Raw genomic sequence first — 21,018 nt, 5'->3', positions numbered from 1 at the left:
CTAAATTCTTGATGCAGGACCTCATCCCTCTTTTTACCTATGTCGTTGGTACCAATGTGGACCACGACCATTGGCTGTTCACCCTCCCCCTCCAGAATGCCCTGCAGCCGCTCAGTGACATCCTTGACCCTGGCACCAGGGAGGCAACAAACCATCCTGGATTCACGTCTACGGCCACAGAAACGCCTATCTGTTCCCCTTACTATAGAATCCCCTACCACTATTGCTCTCCCACTCTTTTTCCCCCCTTCCTGGGCAGCAGGAGCACCCCCAGTGCCAGGAAGTTGGCTGCTGCTGCCTTCCCCTGGTGAGTCATCCCCCTCAACAGTATCCAAAACGGTATACTTGTTTGAAAGGGGGATGCCCGCAGGGGTTCCCTGCACTACCTGCCTGCCTTTGTTGCTCCGCCTGATGGTCACCCCCTGTGCTGCCCTGCCCTGAGGCGTGAACAACTCGCTAAACGTGCTATCCACGAGCCTCTCAGCATCGCGCATGCTCCAAAACTCATCCACCTGCAGCTCGAGCGCCGCAATGCGGTCTGCAAGTAGCTGCAGCTGGATGCATTTCCCGCACACATGGTCGTCAGGGACACTGGCAGCGTCCCTGATTTCCCACATGGAGCAAGAGGAGCAGAACACGGGTCTGAGCTCTCCTCCCATGACTTACTCCTTTAATTAATTAAAAAATTTATTCAATACCCCAGTTACAGGTATACTCTAGGGCGCTTTATTTACCAACTGTCCCCACTACACCAGAGACCCTAGAAATTTAACACCACAGAAGTCAAGCTTGTATTGAAAAGAGAGAACTACTCACCAACCAATCACTTACCTGCTCCTTGGTGACGACACAACATATTGCCACACGTTTACGTACATGCATTCTAAACCCATTTTTAAATTTTTCGTAGTCTTTCTTAGTCTGCTATCTAATATGGTACTACTTCCGCCTCTATTATTATCTTCTCTAGTACTATCCAACACGCTCACTCTTTTATGCACCTTATTCCTCTTTTCTCCAAATGCTGGTGTCCACTCCCCTGCCAAGCTAGTTTAAACCCTCCCCCAACAGCACCAACAAACCTTCGCGAGAATATTGGTCCCGGCTCTGCTAAGGTGTAACCCGTCCGCCTTGTACAGATCCCACCTTCCCCAGAAACGGTCCCAATGCCTCAGGAATCTAAAGCCCTCCCTCCTGCACCATTTCTCCAGCCACGCATTCAGCTGTTCTATCCTCCTATTCCCGTACTCACTAGCACGTGGCATAAGAGTGGGTCTCTTACTTTTATTAAAAAGCTCAAAAAATTGCAATAAAACATTAGAAAATTGATGTTTTCTGCTGCACCTGGTTGTAATTTGAGGAGAGGTTCTGAGCAAGCACAATTGCAGGAAACATGTATGAGGCTCTGTAGCTTGGGAGCTGGGCCAGTTTTATGGGTGAAGATCGAGGAGATTGGGGCGTATTGCACTTATGTGCAAAATTCCACGATCTTGTCATAAATGATGCAGCACAAAAGGAAGCCATTCGGCCCATCTTTGAAAGCTATCCAATTAGTCCCACTCCCCTGCTCGCTCCCCATAGTCCACATGCTCCCCCTTCAAGTGTTTATCCAGTTCCCCTTTGGAAGTTATTGAATCTCTTTCCACCACCCTTTCAGGCAGTGCATTCCAGGGCATCATAACTCGCTGCATAATTTTTTTTTTCTTTGTGTTGACTCTGGTTCTTTTGCCAATTATCTTAAATCTGTCTCCTCTGGTTAGCGACCCTTCTGCCACTGGAAATAGTTTCTCCTTATTTACTCTTATCAAAACCATTCATGATTTTGAACACCTCTGTCTCCCCTTAACCTATGCTTTAACGAGAACACCACCAGTTTCTCTTGTCTCTCCCCATAACTGAAGTCTTTCATTCCTGGCACCATTCTAGTAAATCACTGTACCCTCTCTAAGGCCTTGACATCCTTCCTAAAGTGTGGTGCCCAGAATTGAGCACAATATCCCAGCTGAGGCCTGACCAGTGTTTAAGAAAAGTTTAGCATAACTTCTTTGTTTTCGTACTGTATGGCTAGGATTTTCCAGTTTCCCACTTGCCTGGAGCAAGGGACCTGGTAGTCCGGCATGTGATGTAATGGGTGGGTTTCCTGCCCTGAAGCCAGCCTGATTGACCTGGGGGGGGGCGGTGGGAGTCGTGATTCCTGACCCCGGGGGGGTTGGGGCGGGGGTGCTGCTGGTGGATGAGCTTGGGGGGCTGGAGGAGGCAGTCTTGCCCCACAAGGACTGCTCCCTGAGGCTGTTCTCGCCTCGCTGCAGCTCCCAGTAATCCCGAGGCCCGGGATCCCCGGCCGCCTGCAGTTAAACCTGCACAGCAGGTTAAAGCAGAGGCTTCAGACCTCATTATAATATTTAAAATGCCCACCCACCTCCTGACAGCGAGTTGACTTTCCCTCCCCCCCGAGTAAAACGTTAAAGTGGGGGGGTTGGGGTCGGGTATTAGATTTTTACAACTTTCATTTCCCTGCCCCCCCACCTCCAACCTGTTGTGTATGTACCTTTAAGGGAATAACTGGTCTCAGACTGCAGTACTGGCAGTGACCACCCCTGTATAAAAGGCCCTAGCAGGCTTCTGTAGTTTCAGTTTTCAGGTTGTCTCCATTCAGCAAAGATTTGTTATAATCAACTCCTGCAGTCCGTGTCTCAATTATACACAGACATAATACTGGCGACGAGTAAGAAACGAACTTACCTGCAACTCGGCAGCACCTCAGACGACGTTATTGAAGGTTGGAGCCAGAAGAAAGAAAAAAAAAAAATCCAAAGAAACTCGAGAAACGGGCGTCGACCGTGGGCAACCGCCCTCCAAATCATCGAATTGAAAAATTGCAGGAGAGACTGTCGAGAGCCAGGCTTGGTTCTCCAGTCTCTGGTTTCCCAGCTAATCGGGCTGGTGGCAGGTAGTGCACTGATCCTTCCTGGGCTGCGGCGGGCTAGAGCTCGATCGGGTGGCTCTGCAACGGGGCCGGGCAGCGAGTCGGGAAGCAAAGAGAGAGAGGGTGGAGCACACGGGGCGCGGCCGGTGCTTCGAAGCCGGGCAGCGTTCGGACCTAAGAAGAGGGAGGGAAGTGTCCCAGAGGGTCCGCTCCACGACGGGAACGGTTCTTCAATTAACGGAGCAAATATTGAAGCGCGATAGAGAAAATACCGTGGAGAGCGGCATTGGCAGCAGCGATCGGGGAGGCGCGAAGACCATAGGGCGTCGCCATTACAGGATAGTAAAATAAATATAATCGCCAGCAACAGCATTGGCAGCGGCGGGAAAGCGCGGGAGGCGCCATCTTAACTCGGCGGGGAAGAAGGAAAAGCACGGGAGGCGCCATCTTAGATTTTCAAGATGCCAAAGACTAGCGATATCACTGCCTTCGACAATGCAATAGAAGACTGGACCACGTATGTGGAAAGAGTCGAGGTATATTGTGAGGCAAACGAAATAGCTGATGAGAAAAAGGCATCGGTATTGCTAAATTTAATGGGCGCAAGAACGTACGGCCTATTGCGGGACCTGATTACTCCAGCCAAACCGAAGGCGAAGAGTTTTAACGAAATTGTTGCTATCCTACAGGAACACCTAAATCCTACACCGCTGCTGATAGCAGAAAGATTTAAATTCCACAGGAGAAATCAGCATAAAAATGAGAGCGATGCTGATTACCTTACGGAACTAGGCAAGCTATCAAAGCACTGCCAGTTCGGAGCAGGACTGGCAGATACCTTATGGGACAAATTTGTCTGTGGACTCCTGAGTGAAGGAACCCAGAAGAGGTTACTCTCAGAGAAAGAGCTGACGCTAGATAAGGCTTTCAGCGTGGCAGTATCGTACGAAGCAGCAGCAAGGGGAGCTGCAGAAATACAACAAAAGCCACAGGAATACGGCACCCACGAAATGACACGGGGATTTGCAAAATGTTATCGCTGCGGCAGAACAAACCATGACCAGAAGGACTGCTGGTCCAAGGACAAAATATGCAGGCAATGCGGAAAGATGGGACACATTGAACGAGTTTGCAGGTCTGGGAAGAAGACCAACGACAACAAAAAGGCTACTAAGGAACCGCACAGGAAAGTACAAAAGATGACGGACAGTAGTTCCGAAGACCAGATGAGCGATAGTGAATCCGGGAACAAGAGACTAAGCTGTCTCAAACTTCACAACGTAATCGCAAAAGAGGATCACCGAACCATTTGGGTCACCCTCACGATAGCAGGGTCCCAAGTCAAAATGGAATTGGATACTGGATCAGCTCTAACCGTCATGAATCGACGAGACTACGAGTGGCTATTCTCACACATACCCTTGAGAGAGACATCCATTGTCTTGAGGACTTATACGGGGCAAAAAGTATACCCCAGAGGAAAAATAAGGGTGCCTGTCGAATACAACGGCAAGAAAATACGGAAATTGTATCTCTACATTCTGCAAGATGGTGGACCACCGTTATTGGGACGTGAATGGATCAGAAAGATAAGTTTAGACTGGCACTCCATTCAGGCACTGACGGTGGCTGGTAAAAAGGATGACGACGTCACTCCTGGACGATTGTCAACAATCTTAGCTGACGCCAAAGAGGTATTTCAACAAGAACTGGGCACTCTTAAAGGCGTAACCGCCTCGATAAAAATAGAGGAGAATGCAATTCCCAAGTTTTTCAAAGCAAGACCGGTCGGTACCATATGCAATTCGCCCAGCTGTCGAGGCAGAGCTGGAGAATGCAGGCGTGTTATCTAAGGTAGACTGGAGCGAGTGGGCGACACCCATCGTTCCTGTCATGAAAAAAACGTTAAAACAATAAGTCTGAGGAGCCAAGGAAGGTTCGCATCTGTGGGGACTTCAAGGTGACGGTGAACCCAGTCCTTCACACAGTACAATATCCTCTTCCAAGGATAGAAGATATCTTCGCCTCACTATCTGGAGGGAAGCGTTTTACAAAAATTGACCTAGCACAAGCATATTTGCAGATGGAGGTTGAAGAATCCTCTAGGAAGTATCTCACGATAAACACTCACAAAGGTCTTTACCAGTATAATCGACTGGTATTCGGAGTAGCATCAGCTCCGGCGATATGGCAAAGAGTGATGGAACAAGTCCTGCAAGGGATTCCGGGGACTCAGTGTTACTTGGACGACATCCTAGCGACAGGTGAAGATGACAGTGAACACCTTGCCAACCTAGAGCAGGTGCTCACTAGACTACATGAACATGGGCTACGAGCCAATCGCCCCAAGTGCGAGTTTTTTAAGAAACAGATATCGTATTGTGGCCACGTGATTGAAGAAGAGGGGTTGCATAAGTCCCCTGACAAAATTGAAGCGGTAGTTAAGGCTCCAGCGCCTGAAAATGTGTCGCAACTGAGGTCATTCCTCGGATTGGTGAATTACTACCATAAGTTTTTGCCGAATTTGTCCACAATTCTGCATCCACTGAACGCCCTACTACGAACGGGAGTAGCATGGAAATGGAGCGATGAAGTGTTGGCTCACTACAACCCATCACTACCGATAAGACTGGCGTGTGATGCGTCTCCCTACGGCATTGGGGCGGTACTGTCACATAAATTCCTTGATGGTTCAGAGAGGCCGATAGCTTTTGCGTCACGCTCGTTAACTTCTGCCGAGCGTAACTACGCCCAGATTGACAGAGAGGCCCTCAGCCTGGTGTAGGGGGTGAAGAAGTTCAATCACTACCTGCACGGTCAGAAATTTACTCTACTAACTGATCATCAACCTCTCGTCTCCATTTTCAACCCTCAGACGGGCGTACCGATAATGACGGCACAACGGCTACAGAGGTGGTCCCTTTTCCTAGGGGCTCACCAATATGACATCGAGTACAAAGGAACTAAACAGCATGGGAATGCTGATGGATTGTCGCGCCTACCGTTGCCGACGGTGGAAGAAGAACTGGCAGTGGATCCAGTGGAGTTATTCCACTTGACTATAGTCGAATGTCTCCCTGTGACAAATGCAAACATAGAAAAGGAAACACAAAATGACCCGACACTCTCCTGCGTCTATGATTTAACGGTGAAGGAATGGCCAGCACATGGCGAACCACTGCTGCCAGCATTCTCGCCGAGAAGAGAACAGCTGTCAGTGTGCAGAGGAACCTTGATGTGTGGATCCAGAGTAGTAATTCCACCCAAATTGAAGGATAGAGTGCTCAATGAGCTTCATGAGGGTCATCTGGGAGGGGTAAAAATTAAGAACTTAGCCAGAGCGTTTGTGTGGTGGCCGGGAATCGATAGAGAAATCGAAGAGATGACCAAGAGCTGTACAGGATGCCAGAAGGTCCAAAACGCCCCACCACAAGCCCCTCTACATCCATGGGAGTGGCCCTCATATCCATGGCAAAGGGTGCACATTGATTTTGCTGGTCCCTTTATGGACTCGATGTTTTTAATTGCGGTGGATGCACATTCAAAGTGGCCAGTGGTAATAAAAATGTCCTCAACCACCACAGAAAAAACTATCACAGTCTTACGAACCATATTCGCCAGGAATGGGCTGCCTGAACAGATTTGCTCTGACAATGGACCACAGTTTGTGTCTGAAGAGTTCCGGAGGTTCTTAAAGAACAATGGTGTTAAGCATTACACATCCGCCCCATATCATCCAGCCACTAATGGATTGGCCGAGAGGTTTGTTCAAACATTCAAGAAGGCTATCAAGGCAATGTGTAATGAAGATATACCCCTACAACACAAGGTGGATAACTTCTTGTTTGCCTACTGGAATGCGACACATGCGGTTACCAACCAAACTCCAGCCATGATGTTCTTCAATCGAAGACTACGATGCCGCTTGGATTTGGTTAAGCCAAACGTCAGAAGAGATGTGGAGAACAGGCAGTTTCAGAATATGAATGAAAGGCCGACCAGGAGTTTTAAGATAGGTCAACCAGTTTTGGCCCGGGACTACCGCACAGAGAAATGGCAGCCAGGAACGATCTGTACACGGCAAGGACCTCTAATGTATACCGTGGACGTTGGGGAGAGCATTGTAAGACGCCATGCTGACCAGATTCTAGAGTCACTGGAAAACGTCAACTCCACACCACGATCTGATACACCTGACGATGAAACCGAAGTACCAATTGCATCTACCGCAGAATCGGTGATATTGGAAGCAGACAAACCAAACAACGACATTGATCCCGACTCAACCTTGCCAGAAGAACCTGATATCCCAAAGAGGCGTTATCCAGACAGAATCAGGAAGCCTCCTCAAAGACTGAACTTATAATTGCTTAACTTCAACCAATGTATCTAGCAACCGTAATTGTAATTAGTTATTATTTAGTTGTTAAATGAATGTTATGTACTGTTTATCTAAAAGGGGAGGAATTGTGTATGTACCTTTAAGGGAATAACTAGTCTCAGACTGCAGTACCGGCAGTGACCACCCCTGTATAAAAGGCCCTAGCAAGCTTCTGCAGTTTCAGTTTCCAGGTTGTCTCCATTCAGTAAAGACTTGTTATAATCAACTCCTGCAGTCCGTGTCTCAATTATACACGGACATAATACAACCCACCCGTTTTTTTCATGTGAAAATTCCCTCTTGTGCCTCTATTAATAAAGCCAGAATCCCGTATGCTTTTTTAACAGCTTTCTTAACTTGTCCTGCCAGCTTCAAAGATTTGTGTATATACAGCCCCGCCCCGCCCCAGGTGTCTCTGTTTCTGCACCTCCTTTACATTTGTACCATTTAGTTTATATTGCCTTGCCTCTCATTCTTCCTACCAAAACAAATCACTTCACACTTCTCTGTGTTAAATTTAACCTGCCATTTGTCTGCCCATTTCACCAGCCTGTCTATACGTTTCTCTGGGTGCAATTACGGAGGAAATTCAAGATCATCATGTTTACAGCTTTAAAAGGAGGAGTGGTGGGAAGCATTCTGTGGGAATTAGCTGCCTGGCATTAGGACTGTTCAACAATTTGATCTGAGTACTTATCAGTATGAGTCCAGGTGTACCACAAATCGGAATATTTTTCTTAATGGTGAGAGACTAGGAACTGTGTGTTTTGCCCAAGCAATGTACTTGAATCCCAGTCTCAAAACATCACCTAGTTGAATTTTTTTTTTGATTTCTCACACCAGTTCCTGTGGTCTTTGAGTGAGTTTATGCAGAATTAGAAACACTTATGCAGTGACCACACCCACTGGGAACTGGACTGAGATTGCTCCAAGTCATTTGACAAAGGACTCTTACAGTTGGTAGAAAGAAAAGGTTTTCATCTGATCCATCTTGGCTGAATTTGAATTGAGATCCCAGAAGCAAAAGGACTGTCTAACCAACTGCACCACCCAGTCCGCTTGAGAGTTTTTCTGCAAGTTAAAGTATACTTGCATTGTTACTCATGAGCCAATTGTTCAATTTTTTTTAGAAGAATCATTAATGCTTCTATGTCTATTGCAGATTTTGTGAACAACACAGCAACATTTATACCAATAGAAGGGCAGATTGCAGAAAGTTGCACATTCAAGAAGAGCAATATTTACAGATTTAAACTTCGGCAAGTTAAAGGAGATGAGTCGTTATGGTGAGTCCTCAGCCAGACAGCAGTACCAGTGCTGCAGAAAAAGAATAAAGTAAAGGCTGTGAGTTCTGTTTCTTAAAAAATTAGTGTTGGTGCCAATGCCTCTTCAGTAGGATTGTGCCCACAGTAGAAAGAGTATGTTAATCATTGTCATTCCCACCGGTGTGAAAGACTCCTAATTCACATGTACTGACTTGTTGAACTTTCACAAAAGTCAAAGGATGCCTCAAAGCCTGTTACTGGGTGGATATTTTGTCTTTTCAGCAGTCCAGCTGAATAATTACAAGTTTAAGTATGCTGTTTAAATTGAGAGATGATGTACAGCCTCCAATTATTCAGTGATACTTCACACCTGTGTCTTGTCTTTTTTTAATCCAGTAGTCTGTCTATCTGTTGTGGTCTATCCTAGGGCAGGTTCTAAATCAAGTCTCACATGTGAAATTCTTGAGCCACTTACTAGGGAAGAGTAGTTGAGGTGGTGTCCCGTTGCTTTCCTCGTGGTTTTTTATCTTCGGAGTACCTTCTCCTATTTGGGCTGAGACCAAGGCTAAAGAACTCCACCTACCCTTTGGGGTGGGGGGCAACCACATCCATCGAAATATACAATAACGTACTAAATATAAGATTCAGTTCACTGCATATAGTGTCAACTTAATTTTGAGAATGTAGGTATTTTACCTGGATGTTAGATTGGGTTTTGTTTGCTGGAGTGATCAGGGGAATGTTCTGGACTGGTGTTACATAAAATCAATTTGTATGTTTCTTCAGAAGGTTATTTGCAACATTTTATTTTCTAATTATGTAAATTAAACTGTTTATGATTATTATGAGGCAATAGATAGAGATGAAGTGGTAGAGTTCCATGAGGGTTCCCCAATCAGTCGGAAATTCAGTGGAAGATTGGCAAAAACCATTGTTTTCCACTAAAATTACGACAGGAGTGAAAGAACCTTAACCTTAACCACCCCCGCCCCCCCCGGAAATTTTTGGTGCAACCATTTTATATGCATAACAATTTTGTCATACAACTTATTTCATCTTGGAATTGCTATTTCTACTAATATTTCTGTGGTGTTTAACAGTTTCTTTTTAAACCCTGTGTTAAAGGTTTATTTCCGTTTCCATATTGTGCCCTGAAGAATGGGATGCGGATGGGATTTTGTATCCCAAAACAGCATGGCTCACAGATGTATTGCTTCCAAAGATTGTGAAATGGTCTACAGAGAACAAGAAGAGTTCTTTTAAGAGCACACTTTCTCTCATCTCTGTGGAAAAATATAGTAAATGTTACCACAGTCTAAAAGCAAAATACAAAAAAATGGTCAAGGTACAATTCTGAGAAAAAGCTGAAAATAACTTCTATTTTTCATTTAAATTCTATTTTTTTTTCTTGCACCAGGCATAATATATTGATTTAGAGACTGCAGACAGTCTGCAACCAGACCTCTGACATCCTGTAACTGTTTGATAAGAGATGGTGAGAATACCAGTGGTGTCTTACTTTCAGATTTGAACTTGTAGTTCAGCCAAAATTACAGATTTGCTTTATGGGGTACTGTGGGTGTAATTTCACATTGTATTGATACTGCAGTGTCCTTCTCTCCCGCCCCCCATTTAAAAAAAAAGTTACTAAGAATGCAGTATATATACTATAGACTGATTTTACATGACCCCCATAAGATTCCCTGTACAAATGACACACAAACAAGGACTGTAAATTAAAGTTAGTAACCACAAAAATCTTCAGGGGTTACACTCCTGAAATCCTGGTTGATTGTGGCCCTTTATAAGGGAGCCAAAAAATACAATTTTTTAAATCTTGGGGATCCAAGCCAAGTCACAGACATGAACTAAGGAATGAATCGAGGAATCTTCCAGCCAGGGAGCCTCTTCCCCCAGTCACAGCCCTCTGATGCAGAGGAAAATGTTTAGGGCAGACAGAAGTTCACCCTAAACACGACCCCGTGGAAATGGCAAAGGAAGATAGGACCTGGCAAATCCAGGTCCTAGCCTCATTTCCAGCCCTTCCAGACTTGTGGCAGAGTGCGCCGGAAGGGTTGCAGATTTTCCGCCTCAATGTTATTGTAGCAAATATAATTTTTAAAAATTCATCCTTAGGGTCGTTTTCTGAGTGGCAGGCAGTGACTAGTGGGGTACCGTAAGGATCGGTCCTAGGACTCCAGCTGTTCACAATATATATTAATGATCTGGACGAGGGAATTGGATGTAATATCTCCAAATTTGCAGACGACACAAAGCTGGGTGGGAGGGTATGCTGTGAGGAGGATGTCGTGAAACTCCAGTACGATTTAAAATATATTTAAAAGTTCTTTATCTGAATGCACACAGCATTCGTAACAAAATAGATGAGTTGACGGTACAAATAATTACACATGGGTATGATCTGGTGGCCATTACAGAAACATGGCTGCAAGGTGACCATGACTGGGAACTAAACATCATGGGGTATTTGACTATTAGGAAGGACAGACAGGAAGGAAAGGGAGGTGGGGTGGCTATGTTAATAAAGGATGGAATCACTGCAATACTGAGAAATGATATTGGGTCAAAGGATCAGGATAGTGAAACAGTTTGTGTGGAGATGAGGAATAATAAGGGGAAAAAGTCACTAGTGGGCGTAGTCTACAGGCCTCCTAACAGTTGCAACTCTGTTGGAGTATAAATCAGGAAATAGTTGGGGCTTGTAATAAGGGAACAGCTATAATCATGGGAGATTTTAACTTTCATATTGACTGGACAAATCAAATTGGGCAGGGCAGCCTTGAGGAAGAGTTCATAGAGTGCATTAGGGACGGGTTCCTTGAGCAGTATGTTACTGAACCAACCAGGGGGCAGGCAATCTTAGATCTGGTCCTGTGTAATGAGACAGGATTAATAAAAAATGTCCTAGTAAAGGATCCCCTTGGAATGAGTGACCATAACATGGTTGAATTCCAAATTCAGTTGGGTGAGAGAGTTGGATCTCAAACCAGCGTACTAAGCTTAAATGAAGGTATGAGAGCAGAGTTGACTAAAGTGGACTGGGAAAATAGATTAAGGTGTAAGATGGTACATGAGCCAGTGGTGTACATTCAAGGAGATATTTCACAACTTTTAAGAAAAATATATTCCACTGAGGAAAAAGGGGCATAAAAGAAAAGACAGCCATCCGTGGCTAAGTAAAGTAATAAAGGATAGTATCCGACTGAAAACAAGGGCATATAAAGTAGCCAAATCTAGTGGGAGGATAGAAGATTGGGAAGCATTAAAAAGCCAGCAAAGAATAACTAAAAGATTAATTAAGAAAGGGAAGATAGACTATGAAAGTAAACTAGCAAAAAATATAAAAACAGATAGCAAGAGTTTCTACAGTTATATAAAAAGAAAAAGAGTGGCTAAAGTGAATGTTGGTCCCTTAGAGGACGAGACCGGGAAATTACTGGTGGGGAACATGGAGATGGCAGAAACGATGAACAAATATTTTGTATCAGTCTTTACAGTAGTGGACACTCAAAATATCCCAACACTGGACAAACAGGGGGCTATGGGGGGGGGAGGAGCTAAACACGATTAAAATCACTAAGGAGATGGTACTCGGTAAGATAATGGGACTTAAGGCGGATAAATCCCCATGACCTGATGGCTTACATCCTAGGGTCTTGAGAGAAGTAGCGGTAGGGATTGCGGATGCATTGGTGGTAATTTTCCAAAATTCCCTGGATTCAGGAAAGGTCCCAGCAGATTGGAAAACTGCTAATGTAATGCCCTTATTTAAAAAGGGAGGTAGACAAAAGGCTGGAAACTATAGACCAGTTAGCCTAACATCTGTGGTTGGTAAAATGTTGGAGTCCATTATTAAGAAAGCAGTAACAGGACATTTGGATAAGCATAATTTAATCGGACAGAGTCAGCATGGTTTTATGAAGGGGAAGTCATGTTTGACAAATTTGCTCAAATTCTTTGAGGATATAACAAACAGGGTGCATAAAGGGGAACCAGTGGATGTGTATTTGGACTTCCAAAAGGCATTTGACAAGGTTCCACACAAACGATTACTGCACAAGATAAAAAATCACGGAATTGGGGGCAATATACTGGCATGGGTGGAAGATTGGCTATCTAACAGAAAACAGAGAGTTGGGATAAATGGTTCATTCTCGGGTTGGCAATCAGTAACCAGTGGTGTTCCGCAGGGGTCAGTGCTGGGACCCCAACTCTTTACAATCTATATTAACGATTTGGAGGAGGGGACCAAGTGCAACATATCCAAGTTTGCCAATGATACAAAGATGGGAGGGAAAGCAGTGAGTGAGGAGGACATAAAAAACCTGCAAAAGGACAGACGGGCTAAGTGAGTGGGCAGAAATTTGGCAGATGGAATATAATGTTGGAAAGTGTGAGGTTATGCACTTTGACAGAAAAAAATCAAAGAGCAAGTTATTATCTAAATGGAGAGAAACTGCAAAGTGCTATAGTACAAAGGGATCTGGGGGTCCTGGTGCATGAAACACAGAAGGTTAGTATGCAGGTGATCAGGAAGGCCAATGGAATCTTGGCTTTTATTGCAAGGGGGATGGAGTATAAAAGCAGGGAAGTCTTGCTTCAGTTATACAGGGTACTGGTTAGGCCACACCTGGAATATTGCATACAGTTTTGGTTTCCATACTTAAGAAAAGATATACTTGCTCTCGAGGCAGTTCAGAGAAGGTTCACTTGGTTGATTCCGGAGATGAGGGGGTTGACTTATGAAGAAAGGTTGAGTAGGTTGGGCCTCTATTCATTGGAATTCAGAAGAATGAGAGGCGTTCTTATCGAAACATATAAGATTGTGAGGGGGCTTAATTGGGTGGATGTGGGGAGGATGTTTCCACTGATGGGTGAGACTAGAACTAGGGGGCATAATCTTCGAATAAGGGGCTGCCGTTTTAAAACGGAGATGAGGAGAAACTTCTTCATTCAGAGGGTAGTAAATCTATGGAATTTGCTACCTCAGAGAGCTGTGGAAGCTGCAACATTAAATAAATTTAAAACGGAGATAGACAGTTTCCTAGCTGATAAGGGAATTAGGGGTTACGGGGAGCGGGCAGGGAAGTGGACGTGAGTCTAGGTTCGGATCAGCCATGATCCTATTGAATGGCGGAGCAGGCCCGAGGGGCCGTATGGCCTACTCCTGCTCCTACTTATGTACGATTTGGACAGGTTGGGTGATTGGGCAGAAACATGGCAAATGCACTATAATGTGGATAAATGTGAGGTTGTCCACTTTGGTGGGATAAACAGGAAGGCAGATTATTATTTGAATGGCAATAGCTTGGGAGAAGGGGAAGTGCAAAGAGACCTGGGTGTCCTTGTGCACCAGTCGCTGAAGGTAAGCATGCAGGTGCAGCAGGCGGTTAAGAAGGCAAATGGTATGTTGGCCTTCGTAGCAAGAGGGTTTGCGTACAGGAACAAGGATGTCTTGCTGCAGTTGTACAGGGCCTTGGTGAGACCGCACCTTGAGTATTGTGTGCAGTTTTGGTCGCCTTATCTGAGGAAGGACGTTCTTGCCGTGGAAGGAGTGCAGCGAAGATTCATCAGGCTGATACCTGGGATGGCAGGAATGACATATGAGGAGAGATTGTGTCGATTGGGCTTATACTCACTGGAGTTTAGAAGATTGAGAGGGGATCTGCTCGAAACCTATAAAATTCTGTCAGGCCTGAACAGACTAGATGCAGGAATGATGTTTCCGATGGCCGGGGAGTCCAGAACCAGGGGGTCATAGTCTAAGGATAAGGGGTAAGCCATTTAGGACTGAAATGAGGAGGAATTTCTTCACCCAGAGAGTGGTGAACCTGTGGAATTCTCTGCCACAGAGGGCGGTGGAGGCCAGTTCATTAAATATATTCAAGAAAGAGTTGGATATATTTCTTAAGGCTAAAGGGATCAAGGGATATGGGGAGAAGGCAGGGACAGGGTACTGAATTTGGATGATCAGCCATGATCTCATTGAATGGCGGAGCAGGCTCGAGGGGCCGAATGGCCTACTCCTGCACCTATCTTCTATGTTTCTATGATTATCGATGTTGCTAATTATATTAGCGAAATAAATAAGTTGCATTAATATAGCACTTTTCATGACTTCAGGATGTCCTAAAGCACTTCACAGCCAATTAAGTACTTTTGAAGGGTAGTCACTGTTGTAATGCATTAAGCCTAGTATATGCCATATATTAGAATCCCAACACCACTGATTTAAAATGATTCCCCACAGTTTGAATACTTACTGTAATGCTTAAAATCACATAACTGACTTGGATGTAAAGTACTGGGCGTGGAGTTTCCGCATGATTTCCGCCCCGATATCAGTGGAATTGGACGCAATCAAATGCAATAGCACTAAAGATGGGGGCATTTTAAACGTAAGTGAGTTGCGCTCATAACCACTTTACATTGGACTGTCTTTTGTGTTGGTACAAAAGTCTATTCACTTGAAGAGGACTCTGCTCACAAAACCGACCACACCCCCAGGTGGGATTGGTGAGTGTCCTCCGATTGTGCCCTTTCAGGAGCGTTCAGCACATTGCACCCAGAATTCTAGGTGCACTGGCAGCTGTTGTCACATGATCACCTGTACCTGCAGCGACCAGCAGACAATTGAAGCCTGACCCAGGTCTGTTTCTCCTGCTGCTGCAATTACTTTAAATTCAGTCCAATTTAGTCTAAATTCAGTCAATGGAAGCAGAGCAAGACACACTTGTGTGGCTTCAATTGAAGGTTAAGTAGAAGAGGCTTGTCACAGGTCTTGTGTACCATGAGTAGATCAAAGCAGTCAACTGAAGCCAATTAAAAAGTAAGACCAAGAGCATTAAATCAGGCAGTTGAAGAATGGCTCATTTCCTGGCAATCCCACTCCTCGTGAGGCTGGAGAATGCCCTGTTGATTGTGCTGATTCGTGGGAGATTTATTTGTTCAGGTTCATGCTAGTGAGCTTGTGTGGAAACTTGAGCGTAACTTCACCTCGGCTAAACTAGCGCAGCGCCTAGCGCATTCTGGGCATATTTTCCCGATTGGACCCCAAGAGGAAACTCCACGCCCCTATTAAGCATTTAAAAGCTGCTTTGCATTGTCATGTATTTATTCCCATTTGCTATGCTTGCTTAATATCTCTTGTGATTCAATTTTAATTAGATTTGGCCTGAAGTTACAAATCCTGAAAAATTTGTGTATGAGGATGTCGCCATTGCAACATACTTACTGGTAGAGTAAATTGTTTGGATTTCACAAACTTGAATATGCTGACCTAGTCATGGATTCTGGTTGAATTATTTCGCAATTGTGTGTATAGTGGTCCAGGGAAATGATGGTAGCCATGATCATTGAGACAACCAGGGAACCCTTCAATTAATCTCTATCTTCGACTAATTGGCAGACTTCACATAAAGAGCCTATGAAAACTTCAAGTATTTGAGGAAAATCTCAGATAATTTTGGAGGGGGGGATTATAGTTTCAGCCCTTTCCATTGATTCCTTACACAGTTTCCCCCATCAATTTATTTCATCCCTGAGGGAAGTGAATAAACACACCTGTATGGTTGTCAAACAGGTAAAGTTGTGTAGATTTTCCCAAAGCCTTCATGGAACTCCAGGATATTATTTTAATGTTAGAGGACATTCCACAGAGGATGATTCCACTGACTGACTAACACCTTTGTGCAGTGTTGAGTATTGAATCATCTATGTCTATAATTTATTGATATCGTTAGAATTTTCAGTCCTTTTCTTAATTAGACATTTATAATACGCTTTCTATGTACACATTAATACATTTTGCGTTAGCTATATTTGATGGTAGTCTATTCCATATAGCTATTACTTTGTGGGTGTGGAGAAAAATCCTGATCTTTAGTCTTGCTTAATTTTGTACTCTTGTTCTCCAGTTCTGCTATAGCAGTTTTAGGTGAATTATGTGTTTATTACATTGTCCATACCTTTCAGCATTTTATCATTGACATCTGGTATAAATAATGGCTTTTGTTTGAGTGTGCAAAGTAGTCAGCTACGTGTGGGATATCAATCATGCCCCTACTAGTTACCATTTCTCTAACAAAATGTCCAAATATTGAAGACAGACATCACCTCTACATGCAGAGTCCTATTCAAAACTTTCTACTATGTCACAGAACATAGCTCCACTAACAGCGATACATATTAGACTGTAATCATGAAATTCAGCAGCACGTGATATCCGATTTAAAACAGTCTCCAAAAATTGAATTTTCTTTTACAGACTCAACATAAATATGACTGAATAGTTAATCATTTATGACTGACTTATAATCATACTGCTGACAGGTTTGTAAGTTATATGATCCACACTCATTAAATATTTTGTGCAACCCACAGACAAGTGTCTTCTGTGCATCTTAAATAGATTTGTTTCACCTTTATGTTCCTTTACTCTAACAGCAATGTTTTGGAGGAGTGCCAGCTTTCCAGCATCTTCAACAGCTTTTTTGCAGTTGTGGCAGCAAATAGCCATTTCATGCAAATACTTTTTTGTGAAAATTAGGAGGGTAATTTTAACCTAACTCGCACAGTGGGGAAACTTGTGTGATCAGATCAGCCCCCTGTGTTACATGTTGCTTGATTTTAATTTCCATTGATGTCAATCAAAAGTAAAATCAGGCGGTGTATAAAATGGGTGGCCAATCTGATTGTGTCAGTTTCACATGGGGCGAGTTAGATTAAAATTACAGGAAACTCGTTTAAACGGCACCTAAATATCCGGAATTCTCTATTAACCGGCAGAATTCATACTCCAAAAACAACACCTCAATAACCGGAAATGTTGCCGAGTTCGAGTCTCCCGCGGTGGCCGAGTTAGTCAGTGGGGGTAGTTCTCCAAACTGCCACTATTCGGCTTCTTGGCGCTGTTGGAAGTCCGAACACCTCAATAACAGGAGTCTGACTCTCCCGCGCTGCCGGTAGTCTCTTCCGATCCGCCATTTTTCTGTGTGGCTCTCCATCTTTATCATGAATTAATTCCCCCATTTGCATTATGGAATTCCCAAGCAAAAGAAAGAGAGTGGTAACTTTAAAACAGAAAATCGAGATATGCCAACGACTAGAAAGGGGAGAGAAGCATATCAACATTATGAATGAATTCAAAATTGGTTCGTCAACAATCTACGACATCAAATCGCAGAAGGATAAGCTGCTCAAGTTTTATTCAAGCTTGGAGACATCTAAGAGTGTCGAGAAACAGCGTACGCGTCATAAGCCTAAGCTTGAAGAGCTGGATACCATGCTTTGAGTGGTTTTCTCTTGAGCGTTCAGAGGTTGTTCCACTTTCCGGACCCATGCTAATCGAGAAAGCGAAGGATTTCTACGTAAAGATGGAGCTCACTGACAAGTGTGCTTTCTCCGAGGGGTGGCTAACGTGCTTCAAGTTACGGCACGGGATACGACAACTCAATATTTCCAGGGAGAAGAAATCAGTTGATTACGGCGCCACAGAAGAATACTGCGATTATTTCAATCGGATTGTGCAGCAACATGATTTGTCGCCAGCACAGGTATACAGTGCCGATGAAACTGGCTTATTTTGGAGGTTTTTGCCAGAGTCAACGCTTGCTGGGGCTAGTGAGGCTAATGCTTCAGGTTACAAGAAAAATAAAGATCGTGTAACCGTGCTAACGTGCGAACGCTGTTGGATCACACCAGGTTAAACTTTTGTTATTGGGAAGTATAAAAATCCCCGTGCATTTAAAAATGAGAGGCACTTACCTGTTGAGTACAAAGCTCAAAGAAATACTTGGATAGATAAGAAAATCTTTTCGTATTGGTTCCATCATATTTTTGTTCCATCTGTGAGGGAACATTTCTGTAAAATAGGAAAACCTGAAGATAGCAAATGCATTTTATTGCTTGGTAATTGTAGAGCCCATCCGCATGAATCTGAGTTGGTTTCGGGAAATATTTTCACCATTTATTTGCCACCAAATGTAACTTCTCTCATACAACCCATGGACCAGGGCATTATCCAAAATCTCAAGTGTCATTACAAGAAAGACTTCCTACGTAAACTGATAAACCAAGATGACAATATTCACGCATTTCAGAAGGAATACAATCTTAAAGATGCCATCTTTAATGCTGCATGTTCCTGGAACTTGGTGAAAGGTCACACTTTGAGGCAAGCCTGGTGCAAATTGTGGCCTTCTGTAATGTTTGCTGAAGGTTCTTCTTCAGAGGAGGAATTTCATGGGTTCAATGTTCATCCCAAGAGGAGTACAGTAATGGAAATGGCTGGCATGGTGAAAAATGTAGGCCCAGCAAACCCTCTATGTCACCTCAGTGAAAGTGATATTGAGCAGTGGGTTGATGCAAATAGAGAAGTTGCTGTTGTGCATGATGAAATAATTGAGACTGTTTTGAATCCAAAGAAAGAAAAGGAAAGTGAGATGGAAAGTGAAGAGGATGAGATTTCTGAAGAGAAGATGATTTCTTGGGCTAAAGCTGCAGAAGGATTTGCTTTAATCCTCCCAATTTGCTGAAAGGCAGCCTTGCTACTCTGCCCAAGAAGTTATGCAACTCCATATTCTGCATTCCACCTTTCTACAAAAAAGGCAAGAGTCCACTAAGCAAGCAGACATCCGGGATATGTTTAAGAAAGCTTCCAAAAGAGTTGAAGCAATGGAAGTGCCTGAAGAATATGTTAGAAGTGCATGATCCTGATTACCCAGCTGGCATGGATATTCCTGATGAACCAGCTGACTTGGAATAAGTGTACAGTCAACTACAGTACTATATACAGTCGTTTACTGTGTAAGTTTTGTTTTACTGTTAAGTAATTAAAGAGTTATGGATTATCCTCAACTGGCAGTACTGTACTTAATCAAGCATCTTCCACCATCCATTTAACACAACATTCTGTAGGTGAGTACCCAATTACTGTATACTGCACATTTCTTGATTTTTTTATTTTTGTTTGTTAAAAATAGCCTCGGTAGATAACCCTCTCCGTCATCCGGAATTTTTAATCAACCAGCACCATCCCGATCCCGTCAGTGCCGGATACCAAAGAGTTTCTTGTACTCCCTCTATTCTAAAGGTATATTACAATATACCACAGCATTGAAAGAACTTCAGTAATGCACTGTTACTCATGGCAAAAACATAAATTTTGAAAGACTTTTTATAACATGAATATAAAAGTGAGGAAGTGATCTTTCAGTTGTACAGCACCTTGGTCAGATCCCATCTGGCGTACTGCGTTCAGTTTTGGGCACCGCAACTCAGGAACAATATATTGGCCTTGGAGGAGGTACACTGCAGATTTACCAGAATAATAACAGAGCTTAAATGGTTAAATTATGAGGACTTGGTTTTTATTCCCTTGAGTTTAGATGGTTGAGGGGTGATCTAATCAAGGTGTTAAAATGATAACGTTGATAGAGAAAGGGGGAATCCAGAACAAAGCGGACATAGAATCATAGAAGATAGAAGCAGGAGTAGGCCATTCGGCCCCTCGAGCCTGCTCCGCCATTCAATGCGATCATGGCTGATCATCCAAATTGAGTACCCTGTCCCTGCTTTCTCCCCAAATCCCTTTAGCCTTAAGAAATATATCCAACGCCTTCTTTAATATATTTAATGAATTGGCCTCTACTGCCTTCTGTGGCAGAGAATTCCACAGGTTCACTACTCTCTGGGTGAAGAAATTCCTCCTCATCTCTGTCCTAAATGGCTTACCCCTTATCCTTAAACTGCGACTCCTGGTTCTGGACTCCCCGACCATCGGGAACATCCTTTCTGCATCTAGTCTGTCTAGTCCTGTTAGAATTTTATAAGTTTCAATGAGATCCCCTCTCATTCTTCTAAACTCCAGCGAGTACAAGCCCAATCGACCCAATCTCTCCTCATACGTCATTCCTGCCATCCCAGGTATCAGGCTGGTGAATCTTCGCTGCACTCCTTCCATGGCAAAAACATCCTTGCTCAGATAAGGCGACCAAAACTGCACACAATACTCCAGATGTGGTCTCACCAAGGCCCTGTACAACTGCAGCAAGACGTCCTTGTTCCTGTACTCAAACCCCCTCGCTACAAAGGCCAACATACCATTTGCCTTCTTAACCGCCTGCTGCACCTGCATGCTTACCTTCAGCGACTGGTGCACAAGGACACCCAGGTCTCATTGCACTTCCCCTTCTCCCAATCTATTGCTGTTCAGATAATAATCTGCCGCCTTGTTTTTGACATCAAAGTGGATAACCTCGCATTTATCCACGTTATATTGCATCTGCCATGCTTCTGCCCAATCACCCAACCTGTCCAAATCATCCTGGAGTTTCTCGGCATCCTCCTCACAGCACACACGCCCACCCAGCTTTGTGTCATCTGCAAACTTGGAGATATTACATCTAGTTCCCTCGTCCAGATCA

The 21,018-nt window shown here is 44.0% G+C and overlaps 1 protein-coding gene across 3 annotated transcripts in view; it reads left to right on the top strand.

Moving 5' to 3' along the window:
• trmt44 (tRNA methyltransferase 44 homolog) overlaps positions 1-21,018 on the top strand; it is a 58,595-nt gene that overhangs the window by 10,393 nt on the left and 27,184 nt on the right. For all 3 annotated transcript variants that reach the window (XM_085962206.1, XM_085962205.1, XM_085962204.1), the window contains exons 2-4: positions 8,470-8,593; positions 9,698-9,917; positions 15,761-15,829. In XM_085962206.1, coding sequence (XP_085818332.1) covers positions 8,470-8,593; positions 9,698-9,917; positions 15,761-15,829 — 413 coding nt within the window. The remainder of the gene's footprint in view (positions 1-8,469; positions 8,594-9,697; positions 9,918-15,760; positions 15,830-21,018) is intronic.

Source organism: Somniosus microcephalus, chromosome 2 (assembly GCF_052327205.1).
Source record: "Somniosus microcephalus isolate GS21.2 chromosome 2, FLI_Smic_1.0, whole genome shotgun sequence".
Taxonomy (NCBI): Eukaryota; Metazoa; Chordata; class Chondrichthyes; order Squaliformes; family Somniosidae; genus Somniosus; species Somniosus microcephalus.
This window is presented reverse-complemented; position numbering and strand designations above follow the sequence as displayed.